The 22607-nt window shown below is 41.9% G+C and overlaps 1 protein-coding gene across 1 annotated transcript in view; it reads left to right on the top strand.

The window, feature by feature from the left end:
- Osbp (oxysterol binding protein) overlaps positions 1–13480 on the top strand; it is a 31623-nt gene extending 18143 nt beyond the window's left edge. Inside the window, 7 exon segments of the mRNA XM_027406637.2 lie at positions 442–687; positions 927–1047; positions 7404–7507; positions 8615–8710; positions 10455–10636; positions 11439–11659; positions 11744–13480. Coding sequence (XP_027262438.2) covers positions 442–687; positions 927–1047; positions 7404–7507; positions 8615–8710; positions 10455–10636; positions 11439–11659; positions 11744–11886 — 1113 coding nt within the window. The 3' untranslated portion in view covers positions 11887–13480.
- Positions 13481–22607: the final 9127 nt, after the last annotated feature.

Genomic DNA, 22607 nt, shown 5'->3' with positions numbered 1-22607 from the left:
GCTGACTTTGGCAATGCAGTCATTTCAGTGGTCAGGACACTCCTATACTTATAATTTACCACCCCTTTGTTTATCCCCCCAAAACGTTCAATATCTAACTTCCTCTCTAGGTGCACTTTTGAAATTTTTCGTTCCTTTAATTTGCTCAGTTACTGTCTGATGAGGTCTCCTATGATCAGTCACTTCTGCCTGTTGTTGGATCTGCAGTGCTGCATAAACAAGACATGATTTCCATCTCAAAGAGCTTATAGTTACTAAAATGACAGAAAGCCACTCACTGACATGGACTTTAACAAAGAGTGGGTCACCTGAAAACTAATCCGAGAGCTACGACTTATTTTCTCTTCCGTTGCATTATCACCTCAGCATCTCAGTGTCTTTCTCCAGCTGTCTCCTTTAAATGTCTGGGAAGAGACTTTAGATCTGTTCTTTTCCTTACAGGTAAACTTTAATGAGCCCTTGTCCATGCTTCAGCGCCTTACTGAAGATCTGGAATATCATGAGCTATTAGATCGAGCTGCAAAATGTGAGAACTCTCTAGAACAGCTCTGCTATGTTGCAGCCTTCACCGTTTCCTCCTATTCCACTACTGTCTTCCGAACCAGCAAGCCATTCAACCCTCTTCTTGGGGAGACCTTCGAACTGGACCGATTGGAGGAGAATGGGTATCGATCCCTTTGTGAGCAGGTAAAGAGCCCAGGCCTGTAACACTTTCCCTTCCTTATGATGGGATAGTTTTTGAGAAGCGAGTCACAATCAGCCGGGTCTATCTTCTTTTTCATCAGAGTTCAACACACCAGGCCTGTCATTCACTGTTGTGGATGTAAAAATATCACAGAAGACTTTTGGGTGTTTACCACCAACTAATAGGCCATATCTTTCTCTTCTCTGGTCTTCTTTCTTAATTTAAACCTTGTTTCTTCAAGGTGAGTCATCATCCCCCTGCTGCTGCGCACCATGCTGAATCCAAAAATGGCTGGACATTGCGTCAGGAAATCAAAATCACCAGCAAGTTTCGAGGCAAATACCTCTCCATTATGCCCCTCGGTAAGGCCACCATGTTTATTCCTGTGAAGGTGTTCTGGCGTAATGGAAGACACCACTGTTTCAGGCATCAAGAGATTGGGAGCTCTGATTCAGGCACCAACATCACTAGCTAGCAATCATTTAACTTCCCAACTATCAAATGAGTAAGGAGGGCAGGTACTTTTTAAAGACCCATCCTGCATAAATTCTTTGTCTCTTTAGTATATTCACTTTTTGCCTGTAAGTGCTACTTTAGAATATGGATTCTAGCATGCCTTTAAAACGTTTTTTAATGGGGTTTCCTCATTGCTCTAGTTCCATCTGTACATAGAAGATTAGGTTTCTTGGCTAATCTTTCCCCTATGGTCCTCTCTCTGCTTGATGGTTTAGGTGTCATTTATATAATGACTGAATCCTGGGTAGATGAAACTTTATTTTACTGGATTACAAATTATTTTTGTGTTAGGATCAAAAAGATGAAGCCTAGGAGTAGGAACCCTGACTTGCAGAGTTGGAAGCACACAAGAACTTTGTAGCCGCTACCATTCCTCACTTTACACTGATTTTCTTGCAGAGGGTGTGTGTGTGTGTGTGTGTGTGTGTGTGTGTGTGTGTGTGTGTGTGTGTGTGTGTGTGTGGTCTTCTAAGATTTATTTTTGCTGGGTGAGGTGGCACATGCCTTTAATCCCAGCACTAGCAGCACTAGGGAGGCAGAGTTAGGTGGATCTCTGAGTTCGAGGCCAGCCTGGTCTACAAAGCAAGTCCAGGACAGCCAGGGCTATTGCACAGAGAAACCCTGTTAAGATTTATTTTTACTATTTTTTTGTTTTGTTTTGTTCTTTTGGTTTTTTGTTTTGTTTTGTTTTTTTCAAGACAGGGTTTCTCTGTATAGCTTTGTAGCCTATCCTGGCACTCGCTCTGGAGACCAGGCTGGCCTCGAACTCACAGAGAACCACCTTCCTCCGTCTCCCGAGTGCTGGGATTAAAGGCGTGGGCCACCAACGCCCGGCTATTTTTACTATTTTTAATTTGTGTGGTTTTGCATGTGAATGTGTACATACGAGTTCAATGCAGTTCCCACAGAAGCCAAAGGTGTCAAATGCCCTGGAGCTGGTGTTAGAGACATTTGTAAACTACCAGATAGTCATGCTGGCAATCAAACTTAGATCCTCTGAAAGAGCATTTAACCACATAGCCATTTCTGCAGCCCCTGGAAATTGTATTTTTATGCTTTAAATCTCATTACATAACTTTATATTGTTTACTTACATGAATATTTTATAAGAACAAAGTTATATACTATAATACATAGCTGACTCACTGGTCTCTTAATTTCTTGGGTTTTTGTTGTTTTGTTTTGTTTTGTTTTGTTTTTCTAGACAGGGTTTGTCTGTATAACAGCCCAGGCTGTCCTGGAATTCACTTTGTAGACCAGGCTGGCCTGGAGCTCACAGAGATCTGCCTGTCTCTGCATCTTGAGTGCTGGGAATAAAGGCCACCATGTGCCACCAACGCCTGGCATCTCTTAGTTTCTTAATGTGGATTAAAGTTATCCACTAGTGTCCTTTTAGAGTTTCTTAGAAGACTGATTATTTCAATTTTATTGATCTGGGGATGACTCTTGAGTTCTTGCTTATGCAGGATAGTTTTTTTGGTTTTGTTTCTATTTTTTATCTTTTTATATATTTGAATCACAAACAAGATTGAATTACATGACGATCCCAGTTACCTTCTCCCTCCCTCCCTCCTCTACCACGCCCCCCAACTAAAATCCTGCCTATCACATGTCCTTTCTTGTAATCTATACCTGACTCAAAATTTCTGCTTCCTCATGACCTCTGCATCCTTCCTTTTCTTCCCTTCTCACTCTCGCAGCTTCCTCCCCCCTCTTCCCATGTTCTCAATTTTATGCAGGATAGTTTTGCTGGTTATAGAAGTCTTCCTTTAATAGTCTTCTCAGCATCTTGAATATGTTATTCTACTCTCTTTTGGCCTCATGTGTGCTTTTTCCCTCAAAATTTTATTGTAATTTTTTATACACATACATATATAAGCATTCCTTACATGTTTTTTTCCTTACATGTTAAGTATGTAATTCAGTGCTGTTTACTACATTCATAATGGTATATGAACACCATCTGACTCCAAGATGCTTCATTTTGTTCAGCTGATAATTTCCACCCAGTAAATAGTAACTGCTCATTTGGTCCTTTCTCCAGACTCAGAATACCACTGCTCCACTTTCTGTCTGTATAGTTCTGACAGATCTGTGACTTAAAAGCATTTCTCTTTTTGTTACTGGTTTATTTCATCTCAGGGTCTTTTTCTCCTGTGTTCAATGTTAGGATTTCTCTCTCCTTTCTCCCCCCCCACCCCCCAACAGCCCTGGCTGTCCTGGAACTCACTCTGTAGACCAGGGTGGCCTCGCACTCACAGTGATCTGCCTGCCTCTCGAGTGCTGGGATTAAAAGGGTGCACCACTACCACCCGGCTAGGATTTCTTTTTTTTTTTTTTTTCTTTTTTTTTTTTTTTTTTTTTTTTTTTGGTTTTTCGAGACAGGGTTTCTCTGTGTAGCTTTGGAACCTATCCTGGCACTCACTCTGGAGACCAGGCTGGTCTCGAACTCACAGAGATCTGCCTGCCTCTGCCTCCCGAGTGCTGGGATTAAAGGCGTGCACCACCAATGCCTGGCTAGGATTTCTCTTTTTAAAATGACTATTGCCATTACATTGTACACGTATACACACTGGTTTTTTTTTTTTTTTTCTCTCTTTTTAATCTGTCTACCTGTTGATGATTATAGGTTGCTTCCTTGTTTTAACTATTGCATATAAATTCTTCTGTGAAGCTGAGTATAAATATCTCTAAGAGTCCTTGCTTTCTATTCTTTTGAATATACACCAGTAGTAGAATTGCTGGATGGTAATTCTCTTTCTAATGTTTTAAGAAATTCCACACTTTTCCAGTGTGACTATCATTTTATATCCCTCCAAATGGTGTACCAAGGCTGTAGTTATCCCATGTCCTTGTTGTTCATTCATTCATTCATTCCTCAATAGTATCTACACTGATTGTTGTAAAGTATATCTCATGTGTTTTTGATTTAACAGTGGTGTAGAGTATGTTTTTTGTGTGCTTTATAATGATTTGTGTATTTACTTTAGAGCAGTCTATAAGTCTTTTGCCAGTTGTTTTTAGGATTTTTGTTGTTGTTTTGAGATTTTGTAGCTCTGGCTGTCTGGATCTGAAAATGCAGCCAGGCTAGCCTGGACCTTATTGAGATGTTCTCCCTCTGGATGCTGAGATCAAAGGTGTGCACCGCTATGCCTGGGCCTTTTAATGGTTTTTATTATTATCTGTTTTTGAGAGAGGGTCTCACTATATATCTCTGGTTGGTATGGAACTGTCTTCTGAGTACTGGGATAGTATTGTGCCACCATACTATGCCCCTTTTGCCAGATTTTAAATTGTTTTGTTTAGTTTAAGGAATTTTATATGTGATCTGGATATTATTCCCTTATCCAAAGGAAGGAGAGAGGGAAGGGAAAGGAGGGGGTAAGATTTACAAGCCAGGCAGTGGTAACACACGCCTTTAATCCCAGCACTCTAGAGGTAGAGGCAGGCTGATTTCTGAGTTCAAGGCCAACCTGATCTACAGAGTGAGTCCTAGAACAGTGTGATCTACACAAGAAACCCTGTCTCAAAAACCAAATTAAAAACTCCATTCTGTGAGTTGCGTTTTTACTCCATTGTTTTGCCCTTTGATCTACAAAATTTTTAAATTTCAAAAAGACCATTTTGTCCATTTTTTGTGTTTGCTTTTATTGTTGCTTATACTTTTGATGTCATTTCCCAAAAGTCATTACTGCTGGGCAGTGGTGATACATGCCTTTAATCCCAGCGCTAGGGAGTCAGAGGCAGGAGGATGTTTGAGTTCTAGGACAGCCAGGGATACACAGAAAACCCTATCTCGAAAAATCAAAACAGAAAAAAAAAAAAGTCATACTAATATAATCTTGAAACTTCTTTACCTTTGATTTCTTTTGAGTCCTCCCTCTCACATCCACCCATCTTCTCTCCTCCCCACCCCACTTCCCCACACTCCCAGAGACCCTAGCCCTAGCTGTCTTAGAACTTGCTCTGTAGATTAGGCTGACTTTGAACTCAGAGATTCACCTGCCCCTACCTCCCGACTGCTGGGATTAAAGGTGTGGGCCACCACTGCCTGACTTACTGAGTTTTATATCGAGGTGTAACCTTTAACATTTGGGATGAATGTTTGTGTATATGGTAATCATTTTGCATGTAAATAAAAGACTGTCCTTTTCCTATTGAATGATCTTGGCCCCCTTGTCAGAAATCATTGAGAGCATATGTAAAGTGTTATCTCTGGGCTTTTTGATCTGTCCAATAACCTGCTGTTTTTATGCCAGTGCTACATTGCTTTGGTTAGTATGATTTTGCAATAAGCTTGAAATCGGAAAGTGTGGATCTTCCAGTTTGTTCATTTTCAAAATTGTTTTGATTGGATTCCCTTGTAATTTAACGTGAATTCTTTCCTTTAAAATTTCTTTTTATCTGTGTGTGTGTGTGTGTGTGTGTGTGTGCGCGTGCGCGCGCGCGCGCCTAGGGTGTCCTGATGCTTCTGGAGACCATAAGAGTCCCCTGGGTCTGGAGATGCCGGCAGTTGTGAGAACCTGACATGAGTTCTGGGAGCAGAATTCAGGTCCTTTGCAAGAAAGAACAGCAAGTGCTCTTAACTATACAAACACACATTTTGAGTTCTCAGATACCTCTGCTCGTACTGTAGATTTTGATTTAACATTCATTTGGGAACCTATACCTACTTGTAACCTTGTAATGTTACAATCACCTTAATGAGCAAACAAGTATTTGCTGGTGACCAGGGTGTGGTGTCCCAAGTCTATAGATTATAAACCTGCCAAAGGAAGTTAAAATATAAAATATTCATTATAAATACAATCCTGACACTACCCACAGTATTTACAGATTCTGTATGTTAAGGGCACAGTTTCCAGCAACATTGCCCTTGCTTCTGATATAAGCCACAAATTTTGGGGTGCTAAATTCCCCATACTTTGGACCAACAAGCTATAAATTTAAGGGATACCCAAGTTCCCTCAGGTCTGAAAATTGCAAAAACAAAAACAAAATAATTCTAGATTTATTTGTGTGTGTGTTTTACCTGCATGTGTGTATGTGTACCATGTGTGTTCCTAGTGCCCTCAGAGATCAGATAGAGAATGCCACACATATTCTCTAGAATTAGAGCTTTGGATGGTTGTCAGCCACTATATAGCTTTTGGGAACCAAACTGGATCACCTGCAAGGGCAAAAGTACTCTTAACCACTGAGCCATCTCTTCAGCCTCATTAGTTTTGAAACTTACTGGAATGACTTGTGGAACTAACTCAGGAAAGTGGTGTGCATACAGTATTGTCATTTAGTGTACAAATCAGGGTCAGTTGAATGAAGAGACTTTGAAGCTGAAGCAAGGTGGGGTCTGCATGCACCACTTCCATGACCTCCTACAAAGGAATCAGGGCATGTTACTCTTGAAATTTGGACTCCAGAGATGTTCACTATGTGAGCTTAATTAATTGAATTCCATAAGATTTAATTCAATATCTGTCTTCCCTTCTTGAAGATTAGTAGGTATGGTAATAGGTAACTCAGCCCAAATTGTCAACAACACAGTTGATCTTTCTAGCCTGTCTTGCTCTCATCCTGAATTGTTTCATTAACATTAACTGTCAGTGACCCCTGAGTAACCTCAGCAGCATAAAGTATCAAACCCACCTAAGATAATTTCTATTGAGAAATTACAGCAGTCAAAAGATTCTCTTCCAGTAACCATAGCAAACCCGGAAAAATTATTATGTTACATAGGATTGCACATGTAGTGAGTGAAAAGCCAGGACTGAGTCCAGTTCAGTTCTGAATCTCTCTCTTTGCTCTTACTGTTAAAATCCATAGATAAGTGGTTGTTTAAGGTCAGCCAGCTAATTACTAATCCTGACTGCCAATATGTATTCCTTTCTCAATGCAGTTTTATGTTTTTGTTTTGTTTTTTTCATGATGAGACACATTTGTCTTGTTTCTGTAAATTTTAAATTTGGTATTATAAAATACAATTCCTTAGCTAAGATGCCTCAGTTGTTGTTATCTGACATCACCTAATCATATTCATATACTTAAAATCAAGTAATCCAATACATTAAGAAAGTTATGCTTTTATTACTTTTTTAATTGCTGTTTTCTTTTTTAAAGTAAGAAATGCTAATGGAAATCAGTCTTATTTCTAGTGTGCATGATGCTGTTTTCCTGATACCTGGCTGTACACTTTTGTTTCTAGGTACCATCCACTGCATTTTCCATGCAACTGGGCACCATTACACTTGGAAAAAAGTTACCACAACAGTACACAACATTATTGTGGGCAAGCTGTGGATAGATCAGGTGAGCAAAGGTACCATAAGTGCCTCTGAACTTCAGGGCACCTCTTCAGATAATGTTGGTTGTATTTAGTATCCAGTAACTGGTCCCAGACTGTTTTTACTGGATCACTAGTTTCTCCTAAGGATTTTCTCTCAAGCAGTAGTCCTACGTCCATATAATTCTATATTCACATTATTACTTATGAATGACCAAATTATAAGTTCCGTCAATGACTACTGGGACTCTGTTGGGCAATAAAAGGGATATAAGACATAGTTAGATGGGCCCAACTCTTAATGTTTTTGCTAATCATGAAGTGTTTATTGCCAAGCAGTGCCCTAGGTATTATTGTTACAAAATCAGAGAAGGCCCTCCAGGGATTATTGTATCATTGAAGAAATATGACTTGTGTAGGTTGAAAAGTATGTAACAAAATAGCCTATAGTACAGGAATAAGCTAAGAGACTAGCTAGTTAAGTGTTAGCTTTGGGCTAAGACAGGTTTAGCTACAGTCAGAAAAGAGGTAATACTGCCTTCTGATGAAGATATATATTCCGTGATAGATGTGGAATTAGGCTGAGTCTTTAAAAGACAGAAAGGAGAGAAAAATAAACCAAAGTCTATGGGAAGATCTATAGAACTTTGAAACTGTAATTTGTGTTAAGCAAAGGAATTCTAGAAAGGTCCTAATGAGGGACCTGCTTAGAAGGGTAGATTATTACATGTGCATTTTACTACATGTACTGAAGGTCAGGTCATGTTACCAACATGTGACACATATAAAGAAATTACTAGCCGGGCGGTGGTGGTGCATGCCTTTAATCCCAGAACTCAGGAGGCAGAGGCAAATGGATCTCTGTGAGTTCAAGGCCAGTCTGGTCTACTGAGTGAGTTCCAGGACAGCCTCCAAAGCCACAGAGAAACCCTGTCTCAAAAAACCAAAAAAAAAAAAAAGAAAGAAAGAAAGAAAGACTGACCTTAATTCCAACCAGAAATACCATTATTGTCAGAGGGGTTCCATAGTGCCCCAGGTCTGGCTAGGACTTGTTCTTTAAACAAGGGAGCACTCATATGTAAAATTCATGTCAGCCTTCATAAAACTAATTCATGATTCTTTTCACTTTATAGTCTGGTGAGATTGACATCGTAAATCACAAGACAGGAGACAAGTGTAATCTTAAATTTGTTCCTTATAGCTACTTCTCTCGGGATGTAGCAAGAAAGGTAAGAGTGGTTGAGATGTAAATATTTTTCATTTAGTGTGCATCCCTTAGAAGTGCTGGTGTGTGTGCATGTATATAGAGGTAGGTAGGTAGGTAGAAAGACACATATCCTAAATATCAGAAAAGTAGATGCAAAGAAGAAAACCAGAAAAGGGACCAAATTCATTGCTGCATCAATTTTTTCTCCTGAACAGCAATGATGAAGTGAACCTGAGTTGAATTCCCATATCAACTGGTATGTTCACAAATACTTGGAACTCTAGCCCTAGGGTATCATACACCTTCTTCAGAACTCCAAATGCACCTGTGTACATGTGGCACACACACACACACACACACACACACACACACACACACACACACACACACGCACCCCTAAATAAAAATAAATTTATTTTAAAAATAAAGACCAGTCGGGGGCTGGAGATGGCTCAGAGGTTAAGAGCGCCGGCTGCTCTTCCAGAGGTCCTGAGTTCAATTCCCAGCAAACACATGATGGCTCACAACCATCCATAATGAGATCTGGTGCCCTCTTTGAGTCTGCAAGGACACATGCAGACAGAACACTGTATACATAATAAATAAATAAATCTTTAAAAATAAATAAATAAAGACCAGTCATAGAGTGATTGTGGGAACATGGAGGAAAGGGAGAAGGTACAGAAAGTAGGATCACTGTGGCATGCAAGGAGAGATGTCTATTACTGCCACAGGGTGATCATGCCACACATTCAGATTTTCATGTAGAAATGAAGACTAGCCGGGAGTGGGGGTGCATACCTTTAATTGTAGCACTCAGAAGGCAGAGGTAGGATCCCTGAGTTTTGAGGACAACCTGGTCTTCAGAGTAAATTCTAGGACAGCCAGGGTTACACAAAGAAACTCTGTTTCGAAAAATGGGGGGAAAAAATGCAGGGCGTTGGTGGCCTTTAATCTCAGCACTTGGGAGGCAGAGGCAGGTGGATCTCTGTGAGTTTGAGGCCAGCCTGGTCTCCAGAGCCAGTGCCAGTGCCAGGATAGGCTCCAAAGCTACACAGAGAAACCCTGTCTCGAAAAAACAAAAAAATAAAATAAAATTTTATTTTTATTTTTTTGGGGATTCAAATGTGTTTGTGGATCTGTGTAATTTCTAGAGTAGTTTTAAAAGTGTCAGCCAGGTACTTTTCCTTCTTACATCCTTGTGTCAGGAATCCCTGTGCAGTAAGAAGCTTTGATCATAAAACCCATCAATTTATGACTTTTGTTTCAAGTAGTATTTAAAAATCAGCAACAAGAAAACTTGGCTTGGGTGTCAGTGAGGAGGCCTTGGCAATCTATGGTAGTAGACCAGTATTTATCCCTGGCACACAAATGGACTTTGGGAGCCCATTCCACACAGAGGGATGCTCTCTCAGTCTGGACACATGGGGGAGGGCCTAGGCCCTGCCTGGGATGATATGACAGACTTTGGAGATCCCTCCATGGAGGGCCTCACCCTCCGTGAGGGGCAGTGGGAGAGTGGGGGACTTAGGAGCGTCTGGTTGGGGACAGGGGAGAAGTGGAGGGAGAGGGGAGCTTGGATTGACATGTGAAGCAAGCTTGTTAAATATTTTTCTTTAAAAAGGAAAGAAAGAAAGCATGGCTAGCTCCATAATGTTTACCACTGGATTTAGCCAGGACTTACCCTGGGACTTTTTCTAAATTAGTCAGGTAAGCCACCCCACAGTGGTCATTCTGCTCCAAAGCTGTGCTCTCCACCCTTGTAGGTGACAGGGGAAGTGACAGACCCATCAGGAAAAGTTCACTTTGCCCTCCTGGGAACATGGGATGAGAAAATGGATTGTTTCAAAGTTCAACCAGCCTCTGGGGAAAATGGGGGTGATGCTCGTCAGAGAGGCCACGAAGCAGAAGAAAGTAGGGTCATGCTGTGGAAGAGGAATCCTTTACCGTGAGTATGGCATGCAAGCCTCCTGGGAGCAGTATGCAGGTGTTCTGCCTGCTTTCTTCATGGTTATCTGTGGGAGGTCAGAACCTTACAGAGATTACCAGAAATTGTACACATGATTAGAATTGAAGTGTGCTTTGTTCTTAGACTGTACCCCACCAAACATATGCCAAATTGTATTTCTCCTCTCTAAAGTCCACTGAAGAATCTCTTTATATAATTTAGCATTCTGTTCTGAGACAGGGTCTCATGTAGTCCAGGCTGGTCTCACTGTATAACTCAGGCTCTCTTTGAAGTCCTGATCTGATCCCTACCTGTACCTCCCAAGAGCGGGGTTATAGGCATTCACCACCATGCCCTTTGCATTCTCACTGTGATTCAGAGCAGAACTTTACAAAAGCAGCCAGGGGAGAATGGTGCTTTCTACCTGCTAACACGCAGGACTTTGCCAACAGGTGCAGGCCATTTGTCTCCTGTCATCATCTTATATATTGTGTCTTTAGAAATAGCCAGATCATCCCAGAAAGAGGTCTAAAAGGAAGCAAAGGAAATAGGAAATAGGCCATTTTGAAGATTTCATTCTTCCTGATAAATATAGATAATATAGGGCAGATCCTGCAGTAACTGTTGGGTGAAGTGATGCTGGGGAAGGTTGGGAGCGGTGCAGTTTGGGGTTACCTGATAAGGCTTTTGGATTTTTTTCCCCTTGTAGGACACTTAGATGCAAGGCAGTATTGCAAGCTGTTGCTCTTTGGGCTGGGTTGAGACTGTAGCACTGCCTTTTCCTTTGTCTTGGTTATCTTAGGAAGAATGCAGAAAACATGTACTACTTCTCAGAGCTCGCCCTCACTCTCAACGCCTGGGAAGGGGGCACTGCACCCACAGACAGCCGGTTGCGGCCTGACCAGAGACTGATGGAAAATGGGCGCTGGGATGAAGCAAATGCTGAGAAGCAGCGCCTAGAGGAAAAACAGAGACTTTCCAGGAAAAAAAGAGAAGCAGAAGCTATGAAAGCCACGGAAGATGGTAACAAACCTGTCCCCTGTTGTGATTTCTTGGTGCGTGGCGAGTGCCAGCTCTAACCTAGCTTTTCATTTTCTTCCCTTTTAGGCACACCATATGACCCCTATAAGGCACTGTGGTTTGAGCGGAAGAAGGACCCTGTCACCAAGGAGCTAACCCATGTTTATAGGGGGGAATACTGGGAATGTAAGGAAAAGCAGGACTGGGGCTCTTGCCCAGACATTTTCTGAAGCGGCTGTAACTCAAAGGAAGAGGGTGGATCGGAGAAGACGGCAGAGGATGTGCGGGAAGGCTGGCAGTGGGACTCTTACCAAGTGCTTTCCTCAAATTTGTCTGTCTTAACCAATCACTTTTTCCAAATCAATCACCAGAAGCAGACACCCGTGGTGGTGATTGGCTGGTTGCCTTAGCTGATTGACGCTGAAATCGACGTAGTAGATACCCATGTTTGTAAGGGAGCGGTTTAGTGGCTGAAAGTTAGTGTTACCCTACATCTGCAAAGGCAAGTAAGTGTTCGTGGTCTTTTCTCTGCCCCCATGTAAGATGATGTCGTTCACTCTTCCCTTGTAGTGTCCTGCTCAGCCAAGATCTGCGTAAGATTGTGATTCATGAGCATTTTGGTGCTGTTCAAAGCAAGAACTGATTTTAAAGTTCCTTAAAAAGAAACACAAGACTTAACCAGCAGAGGCCTCATGCACAGGTCTCATGTTAGGAAATGTACTCACACGTGGGGTTGGTTTAATGAGGCGTCGTATATAGATAACAAAGGTTTTGGAGCATCTGCCGGAGAGATTGTTCTCTAGGGCTGGAGTTCTGAGTTATGTTCTTGGAGATTTTATCTTCACTTGCATACAACACCCCTCTGCTGTTTTCTATCTACTTTGACAGCAACCAGAGGCCTCTTTGGTAGTTGATAAGAGGGCCACGCTATCTTTATAAAGGGGTTTTATGGTCTTCCTCAGGTGGAGAACCTCTGAGAACACAGGCAGGTTGGAAGAAGACTGCTAGCCACTTGTACCTTCCCAGTCCTTCCTATCCCGTCTTTCATTGCCTTTCTGGCTTCTCTCCTGGCACATTACCAGTTTGAATTTGTGTCACAGTCTGGAGCCAAACATTGCCTGACCTGTTCTATATACTTCAGAATCTGAGAGAAGTTTCTCTGCAACACACATTTTCATCATCTTGAAAGTCCCATGGAATGGAGCCACCTCTGGAATAATGTGTTAAATCATCTGTATATTATATATATATATATACATATATATATATGTATGTAGAGAAAAATCTAATTTTTTTTGTTTTCCTCTTTCCCATGAAGACTCTTGGTTTTTTTTTATATCACCTGTCTCCCTGGGACTCTCGGACGCATGTTACTATGGGTTGATGCCCCTCTGCTTTCCATCTTTGAGGGCATTGCAACCCCAAGCAGGGTCACATGTGGCAGTTACTGAACAGGGACAAGGATGAAGGTTTGTGTCACGGTGACCCACTGCTGCCTCAGCTCTGCTTTCCTGATTACCTGGCTCTTGGAAAGGAAGTCCTAGTCTTTTTCCCACCTCAGTTTCCTTCCTTAGGAGGAGTACGGGTAGAAAGTCAGGAGGGTGATTTCTAGCTTCCTTCTGTCCCAGCCAGCTCAGGCTAAATCCCAAAAGAGTTTTCTTCCAAGAATGTGAGCTAAGAGCCCTGTGCCCTGTGGGAACTGCTGGGCCCTGGCTTCCTTTCATCATTTTTTCTGTATTAATTTCAGTTTCCTATTCAGAAATGTAACCCTTGTGCAATCCACCCTTGGTTGAGGGTCATAAATTGAGGTGCCTTCCTTATGTACTTTTTGTTATTGTTTTTGTTTTTGTTCCTTAACTATTGAGCCTCAGCCAGTGTGGGTCCTTGGGGAAAATATCATTCCAGAAGAAGTTATCCCTCCAGGGAAATTGGATTTTACTGGGTAAATTAGTACTTTTAGTCATATCCTCCCCTCCCCCCACCATCTCTCCCTCCCTAGATCAAACATGTTCAAAGATTGAGCACTGGGGAATTTCCTCCTAAGAAGGCTTTCCCCCAGTACAAGGGGTTACTCCAGGAGGCCCATGAAATGGGCACCATCTCTGGAGACTTTGGATAGAACGGAAATTTCCCACAGAATCTTATTGCTTTAGCCCCTTCCTCTGTATCTGCACTACATTTCTAGCTTGATTCCCAGATCCCTGCTAACGGAAGAAGCTTAGAAGTCCTGAAGATGGAATAAAGTCACATGAAAGCAAAACAAGACTATATATATATATTTTCAGTTTTTTTGCCTTATTGCTTTTTTTCAAAAAAAAAACTACTAAATTAAATAATTTTTAAAAAGCTATATTGTCTGATTTGCTTCTACTCCTACTAGGCAAAAAATAGTGGTGGACAGAGGGAGACCTGGTCAGTGGTAATTTTCTGTTTGGGAATTTTATTTTATATGTATGAGTTTTGCCTATGTGTATGTATGTGTGCTATGTGCATGTCTGGTGGCCACAAAGGCCAGAAGAATGTGTGGAAAGGTTGGTAACCACCATGTAGAATCTGGGAACCAAACTGAGGCCTCTTGCAAGAGCAGTAAGTGCTCTTTTTGTTTGTTTGTTGTTTTGTTTTGTTTTTTGTTTTTCAAGACAGGGTTTCTCTGTGTAGCTTTGGAGCCTATCCTGGCACTCGCTCTGAAGACTAGGCTGGCCTCAAACTCAGAGATCCGCCTGTCTCTGCCTCCCGAGTGCTGAGATTAAAGGCATGCGCCACCAACACCTGGCACAGTAAGTGCTCTTAACAGCTGAGCCATCTCTCAAGCTCTTAGATTGTAATTCTTCAACATCAGTCCAAGTTTGTGAGCAGAATAACCTTGCAGTGTGACATTTGTTAATGTCTGAGCATAGAGAAACATAACTATATATAGTTTATGGGTAGGGCTTACCTAGCATGTCCCTGCCTGGCCTGGATTTAATGCCCAGCCCTGAAAAGTAAAATTCTCAAAATTTTTAGCCATTTGATGTATAGGTTTAAATCCAGCCTTTGGAACCATAAGCAATTGTACTTTGTTTGAAAGACCTTCAAAATGAAGTGGCACACTTGTCTTCCAGCAATCAGCTGAGGCAAATTTCCCAAGCCCAGGAGCTCAAGTCTGGGTGACTTGTGGAGAGTCTAACTCAAACAAATAGAAGGCCAGGAGTGGTGGTGTAGGCAAAAGCAGGAGAGGCAGGAAGATTATAGAGCAACCCGAGACACTTAGGTCCTGCCTCAAAAGCAAAAAGACCATTTCCAAGCAATGACAACATTTCACTTTTTCTTTTGCAAAGTCCAGGCGCTAGAAGAGGATGAGCATTGTAGGGTATGGGCTGAGAAAGAGTTCCTGTTAGAGAATGCAGCAAAGGATCCTGCCCAGGAGGAGCCCTAAGTACAGAGAGCTGAGAGGAACTCATTCTCTGGGTCACATAACTTTTAAGAGGAAACTATTCAGATCATGCTGACGGTGGGGGAAAAAAAGGCACTCAGAAAAACTAAATTTGTTCAGGCTCACATGGATGATTGATTAGTCAGGGTTGGAATTCAAAGCTGGGAGTGGCTATGGCCTCTATCAGCTATTCTTTGCCCAAGGAGTAACTGGTTTAGAAGTGATTTAGTCTTCTCATGTGACCCTTTGTGGCCGTGTCACATACTGCCACTGAAGTGCTTGGCTATCTGTACAGGCTCATAAGACTAGTGCCATTTCTTTTAAGGCTCTACCCCAAGGAACATCCTAGAAATTCAACCTCCAGGATTCTGGATTTTTCAGATTCATGTCAACAAAAGTAGCTGTGTTGTCATGGATTGTTTTTGTACCAGATTTTTTGAGAAACCACCTATCTGTTCAATTTGCCTGATTACTATTACAAAATTGAATGTTAAATTGCTATAAAGTTTTATTATTTTGTTTTCTGGTAAGGTGAAAACCATGCCAGTAGGTACAAGGCCTAACAGCCCTGTGCCAAGATCTGGAGCACCATTATATAATCTAATTCCTACATTAGGGACAATCAAGCAGCCACAGTGTGTAATTGTCCCTCTTTGATCTAATAATGTGACATGACGAGTTAGGATGTGGATCCCAAGCGTCATAGTCCAACGTGATTCAACCTTATGACTCAGCAGTATTTCAAACCCATGCATTCATGGACCTTTAAAGTCCTACAAGCAGAAATACAGGCTTTGATCACAGAGATGGTTCACCATGCTGTTTTAGGCAAGTTAGAATGATTTGGGCATTTATTATGTTTGCCTTCCCCAGCCTTCATTTCTACACAGTTGAAAAGCAACAGAGGAGATCCATCCTGAAGGGAAAGAAGAGATGATATGGAGGAGGACGACAACCACTGTTTCCCACATTCAAAGAATTAGGACAGAAAGTCTTTGAGGACTCTCAAGCTATAGAGCTGGAGCTGTCTGGTAGTGATAAAGAAAGGAACAGAGAAAAGCTTACACTGCTGAACTTCACTCCACTACACTGGATTCTCCCACAAGGACTATGCATGGTGCCAAGGTCAAGATCCTTACTCCCTCATTAGCCAGATCTCAAAGGAGACTCAATCTCTACAGACTGCAGCAGAGAGGACAGTCTTGACATGATGACCTAGGCGCTTCTCTTCCCTTGTTTATAAAATGTCATTGCATTCACATTCACACACACACACACACACACACACACTTGTTCAACCCATACACTTCAAGGATTTGCTCTACAGGGTCAGTAAAATAAAGTCTCAAAAGTGGTACAGAAAATCTTCAGATTTCAATCATTTTACAGATATACACTTTATGAAACAAAATTCAGACACTCCATGTGCCATTGGGACATGGTGGTAGGAGGGTAGTTCAAGTTCATTCTTAACAACATACTAAGTTTGAGGTCAGCTTGGGTCTCATGAGACCCAGCCAAATAATAAACATTAAATAAATAAATAATAAAAAGCACACAGCTTTTGTCCCTTACCCAGTGAAAGCATCCAGAGCCTTGTGTGGGTTTCTGGAGCACCTGTGGTAGCTAGCCATAGTCCCCCAACTCTTTCAAACTGCTGCTACTCTGGTTCATTGTTCCATTCAGGAAGGCAGCTGAGTGGCCCAGTGAGGGGTCTTCAAAGGGCTATGGGTATTACGCAGTATGTAAGTGCAAGGCCTGGGGTTGGGTCCCTCCCTACACCATGACACATGACTCCATCTTCCATAAATAACCAGTAGAGGTCACTGCCTCTGAGCTTGACCAGGCCTTTTTTTTTTTTTTTTTTTTTTTTTTTTGGTTTTTCGAGACAGGGTTTCTCTTTGGCTTTGGAGGCTGTCCTGGAACTAGCTCTTGTAGACCAGGTTGGTCTCGAACTCACAGAGATCCGCCTGCCTCTGCCTCACGAGTGCTGGGATTAAAGGCGTGCACTACCAACGCCCAGCTATTGACCAGGTGATTTAAGGGTTACTAAAAACAAGTTCATTTTAGGATATGGCTAGGAATGTTTTTAGTCATTCATTCACTCATTCATTCACTCACTCACCCATGTTTTCTGTGTTTTTACCCCAGCCTGTTATCTAACTGATAACTAACACAAATAGGAAAAAAAAAAAAAAAGATTAACTAAACAGCCAATTGTAATCAAGTTTGGCCAGTGGTGTGAGGCTCTGTAGCCTGTAGGGAGTTGGAAGAAAGTGGATAGAGGCATGTCAAAGAAGGTTTCTAGAACTAGAAGAACTTGAGCTGTGAGTTGCAAGTTAAGTAGGCATTAAGGGAAGGGTTATATAAATGTATTTCGTAGACAAAGAGAAAGAGCAAGGCCCAAACAAACATGCTGGCAGGGATTGTATGCATGCCAGTTTAAGATCAAGAATTTACTAGCCTTGAGGGCTCTTTGCTCAGCTCACTATCCCACTTCCATCCCTGGGAGTGCATTTTCCTTTCCTAATAAGCTACCTCTATTTCTATACCATGTCTAGCTTTTACTTTTAAACTGGTGGGTTTTTTTTGTTTGTTTTGTTTTGTTTTTGAGACAAGTTTTCTCTGTATAACAGTCCTGATTATCCTGAAACTCACTCTGTAGACCTGGCCGGCCTTGAACTCACAGAGATCTGTCTGCCTCTGCCTCACAGCTGTTTGTTTTTTGAGACATCTCCCCATGTAGCCCTGACTATACTGGAGCTCTTTGTAGACCAAGATGGCCTCAAATTCAGAGATCCTTCTGCTTCTACCTCCCAAATGCTGGGACCAAAGGTGTATGCCACCACACCCTGCCTTCCATGCCTATCTTAAAAGGCATGACTTTTCCCTATACTTCTCCTTGTGGCAGCTGCTGGTATTCTCAGTTAACCTGTACTGTTTCTCTTAAACTCTAGTAAAACTGTCCTCAAGCATTAAAAAAAAAAAACAAAACAAAACCACCAAGCAAGGTGCAGGAGAAGTGTGTGCTCTCCCCCCAAAATGCTTCATGTGCTGTCAGAAGAAGCCTTGGCTTTTATTTTTAACTAGTGAAAAGCAGGGTATTGGGTTTCAGGTAGAAAACAATTTATGAATAAGACCTGTTAAGAAGCTGGAGAGGAAAGATGGGCAGCAGGAGAATTCTAAGTGGGATGTACAGCGTGTGGGATGATGAGCAGGAGGCAGAGAAGGGAAGGTTTTGCAATTCACTGCCCTGGGAATCTTAGATGAGAAATCAGGTGTCCTGGCTAGTTTTATGTCCACTTGACACACAAACTAAAGCCATCTGAAAGGAGGGAACTTCAGTTGAGAAAATGCCTCCATCAGATCCATCTGTAAGGCATTTTCTTAATTAGTAATTGATGGAGGAGGGCCCAGCTCATTGTGGGTGGGATCATCCCTGGGCTGGTGGTTCTGGGTTCTATAAGAAAGCAAGCTAAGCAAGCCATGAGGAGCAAGCCAGTAAGCAGCACCCCTCCATGGCCTCTACATCAGCTTCTGCCTTCTGGTTCCTGCCCTGTTTGAGTTCCTTTCTAACTTCCTTCCTTTAATGATCGAGTGCAATGTTGAAGTGTAAGCCAAACAAACCCTTTCCTCTACAACTTGCTTTTAGTCATGATGTCTCAACACAGTAATAGCAACCCTAACTGAGACAAATGGTAATATGAATTTCGAGATTGGAGAAACAGCTCAGTGGTTGAAAAGTCTGTACTGCTGTTGCAGGGGACCAGAATTCCATTCCTAGCTCATCTCTGCCTAGACTCCTGATCAGTGGATCTGATGCTTTCTGATCTCTAGAGGCACCTGCCCTTGCATGAACACATCTGTACACAACTACAAACATGTATACATAACTGAAATAAAATAATTTGGGACATTGCAACTCACAGCCTTAATCTTAGCACTAGGAGGGCAAAGATAAGAGGATCAGTTGTTCAAGGCCAGCCTGGTCTATATAGAGTGAGTTCCAGGCTAGCTGGAATTCTAAAATAAAATAAAAAAGAAGGGGGTTGGAGCAATGGCTCAGTTAAGAGCACTGTCTGCTCTTCCAGGGGTCTAGGGATTGGTTCCTAACACCCACATGGCAGCTCATGGCTTCCAGTAACTCCAGTTCCAGGGGATCTGTATGTATGTCACATATACATACATACAGGCAAGACACCAATGCACATAAAATAATTTTTTAAAGGAAGAAAGGACTTTGAAAGAGAAACAACTCATTTTTGTATATGCTTTGTTGGAGGGACTTGTAGAGATATCAATTTTTTTTTCAGACAAGGTCTACTGTGGCCTAGACTAGCCTCTGATTTTCTTTTCTTTTTTTTATTTTTTTAAAAGATTTTATTTATTTATTATATATACAACAGTCTGCTTCCACACACCAGAAGAGGGCACCAGATCTCATAACAGATGGTTCTGAGCCACCATGTGGTTGCTGGGAATTGAACTCAGAACCTCTGGAAGAACAGTCAGTGCTCTTAACCTCTGAGCCATCTCTCCAGCCCTAGCCTCCAATTTTCTACATAGTCTAAATTTACTATAGCCAAGGATAACCAAGGATACAATAATACATATTGTATGTATATATCTGCAAAGATTTGGATTCAACTGAGGAACTGAGGTTAGGCTAGTATATTATATATATAATAATTGTACTATATAGTTAGTGCCATTATATCTAAAATATGACTATGAAGGGACTGACTTGCTCTGAATCCCAGACAAGCACTTGGCCAGGATTTAAGTCACCTTATGTCATGCATACACCAAGTCTATACAACTGAAAGGGTTTTCCACTGCTTCATACCCAATTACCATATGCCTGGTGGCTTAAAGCCAGGCCTGTTTATAAGCTCAATGCTGGAGGTAAGGAGTCACACCACATGGTTGGATTCTTTGTTTAGGGTCTCATGAGACATAAAGGGGACATGGTTGAGCTCTTGTCAGAAGGCACATCGTGGAAGTCTCCTTCTAGACTTATCCTTGGTGGCAGCCTTCAGTTTCTTGTTGTGGAAAAGAACCAGTTTCTTTGTTGATTGTCAGCTAGGAGCCAGTCTTATTCCTGGGGCTATGTGTGGGCCTTACCATGTGGTCTCTAGCTTCAAGCCCAGGGAACTTTATACCCTTCTTATGTGTTTAACTCGAGTCTCTTCTGTGAACAGCTGAAGGACCCCATGCTGGCCACACATCCTATTGCTGTGACAAATCCTAGAGAGAAACAGTAAGGGGAAGAAGGGTTCCTTTTGGTCCATGGCTTTAGTCCATGCTTAGCTGGTTTCTTGGCCTTGGGTCAGATGCTAGGCAGAACATCACCTCCAAAGGAATATTATAGAGCAAGGTAACCAGGAAGTGTATCGGAGTTACAGAAAGGACCAGCGCTAAGATATGTCCCTTGTCGTCTACCCCAAGTGACCCACTTCTTCCAAATAGGAACAACTTCCTTAATTTACCACCACATAATTACCAATTTAAATATTGAATCTTTCAATTGCTTAAACGAGTGATTAGGTCAAAGCCTCCATGATCTCTTCCCTTCTAGAAACAGCCTCATGGACTGCTCAGAAGCGTGCTTACTAACCCTGTAGGCATCTCTCCATGGAAGTAAGCTGATCATCAAGATAACCATCACAAAACCCTCTATGACTAATAGATAATATTCTAGAGTCAGTTGTGCTGTGTAGGCTATTGTAACCATAAAAGACAAACCCTATCATATTGATTGTGTAGCTTTCTTTGCTGCTGCTGCTGCTGCTGCTGCTGGTGATGGTGGTGGTAGTAGTATTCGGGCATCTGGCCTGCCCTTGGGGTTCTGACAGGACATGTTCTGAGTTGCAGCTGCTAAGCACTATCTGTGCACATTCACTACATTCCTTTTTAAAAGGGCCCTGCCCACCTCCTGTCTCTCTCTCTGTTCCTCTCTCTCTCTCTCTGCTTTTCTGCCTATCTATCCCCCACACACACACACCTCTCTTTTTTCTGCTGCTCCTGTCCCTGGAGGCTGGTCTCCCCCACTCCCCTCCTTCTTTTTCCCGTTTCCCTAATTAAAAACCCCTTCACATGAACTCTGTCACATGGTGTCTTACTCTCTCGAGCCGCTTTTTACATTACAACAGGTGTCTGGAGGGTTGGTTAGATGGGCATTATTTTAGGATTTTTTTTCCTACAGCAACTACCTAGAAAAATCAAAATGGTGATATTGGGTCTGTAAAAACCTTGACAACATCTAGTTGAGGCATGGCAGCTCCGTACCATGGATGTGCTCTTCCCTCATTCCCTTGAAAAAGGCAATCTGGAATCATTCACTACTTTGTCTTTGCAAATCCTAAACCAAGATCATCTTTTCATTTCAAGTGACAATAAGCCCATGTTCCCCCTTCTCATGAATCAACTTAGTATGAAACATCGGATTATTTTAACTAGCCTTATGGTACTTAAGATACTTTTAGACAGGCGGTTGTGGCGCATGCCTTTAATCCCAGCACTTGGGAGGCAGAGACCAGCAGATTTCTGTGAGTTTGAGGCAGCCTGGGCTACAGCTCGAGTTCCAGAACAGCCTCCAAAGTTACAGAGAAAAACCAAAGGAAAAAAAAATATAGTTTTAAATTAAACACATGCAAGGAATGTACAGCTAGAATGGGAGACAGGTGGGACAGAACCAGCATCTCAGGTATAACATTAATCCATAACTGACTTCTTAAAGTTTGAAAGGGGCCAGAGCCAAGTCAATTTCTCAAGTATCTACAACTCCTATTGAGGTAACATGGAAAGTCTACATTGTGTGAAGGGTTTGCAAATGTCGACGGTGTGTGTGTGTGTGTGTGTGTGTGTGTGTGTGTGTGTGTGATTATGGGGAATCAAACTCGGGATAGCTCACATTCTTGGTCTTGCCATCCTTTTCCCAGACGTTTTGTAAATATTTCTGACATTCAAATTGATGGCATCTATAAAAGCAAAGCAAAAACCCAAAAAGGGAAATTGTTAATCCCGCCAATTGAGAATAAGATCCACTACTACACTTAAAAGCCAAATTTGAAGCAAGCTTTAATTAAATACTGGCCAGGTGGATGGGCTCTAGTCAGGTCCATACCCAGATTCCTGGGAAATGCCTCAGCATCATAGTTTGCAGCGGCTTAAGAAGGAAAACCATTTTTCATCAGAGGCAAGCACATATCCTGATGTACCTCCAGCCTACACATAATCCTGACATAGTTCCTCCCAGTGAACCTCCCGCCCACATGTGATCAGGCACATCCAGTGCAAATGGGTCAAACAAATTTGTTTAGGGGAGTGAAAACATGTGGCTTGTTATCTCCCATAAACAAAAGCTTCAAGCATTTCAGGAACTATCTGTCCTTGAGCAAGGAGCTTGAAGAACAGAGGCATTTTTGTTTCATTGATCTCTTAGGCATAGTGATTAAAACTTTAAATGTAACTTTGCCTCTCACAAAACAAAACTAAATGAAAATAAAGGTTATGTCTTGACCTTATAAAATTTGTTTG

The sequence above is a fragment of the Cricetulus griseus genome, chromosome 3 (assembly GCF_003668045.3).
Source record: "Cricetulus griseus strain 17A/GY chromosome 3, alternate assembly CriGri-PICRH-1.0, whole genome shotgun sequence".
NCBI lineage: Eukaryota > Metazoa > Chordata > Mammalia > Rodentia > Cricetidae > Cricetulus > Cricetulus griseus.
The sequence above is the reverse complement of the archived record's forward strand: the minus strand, read 5'-3'. Positions and strand labels throughout refer to the sequence as shown.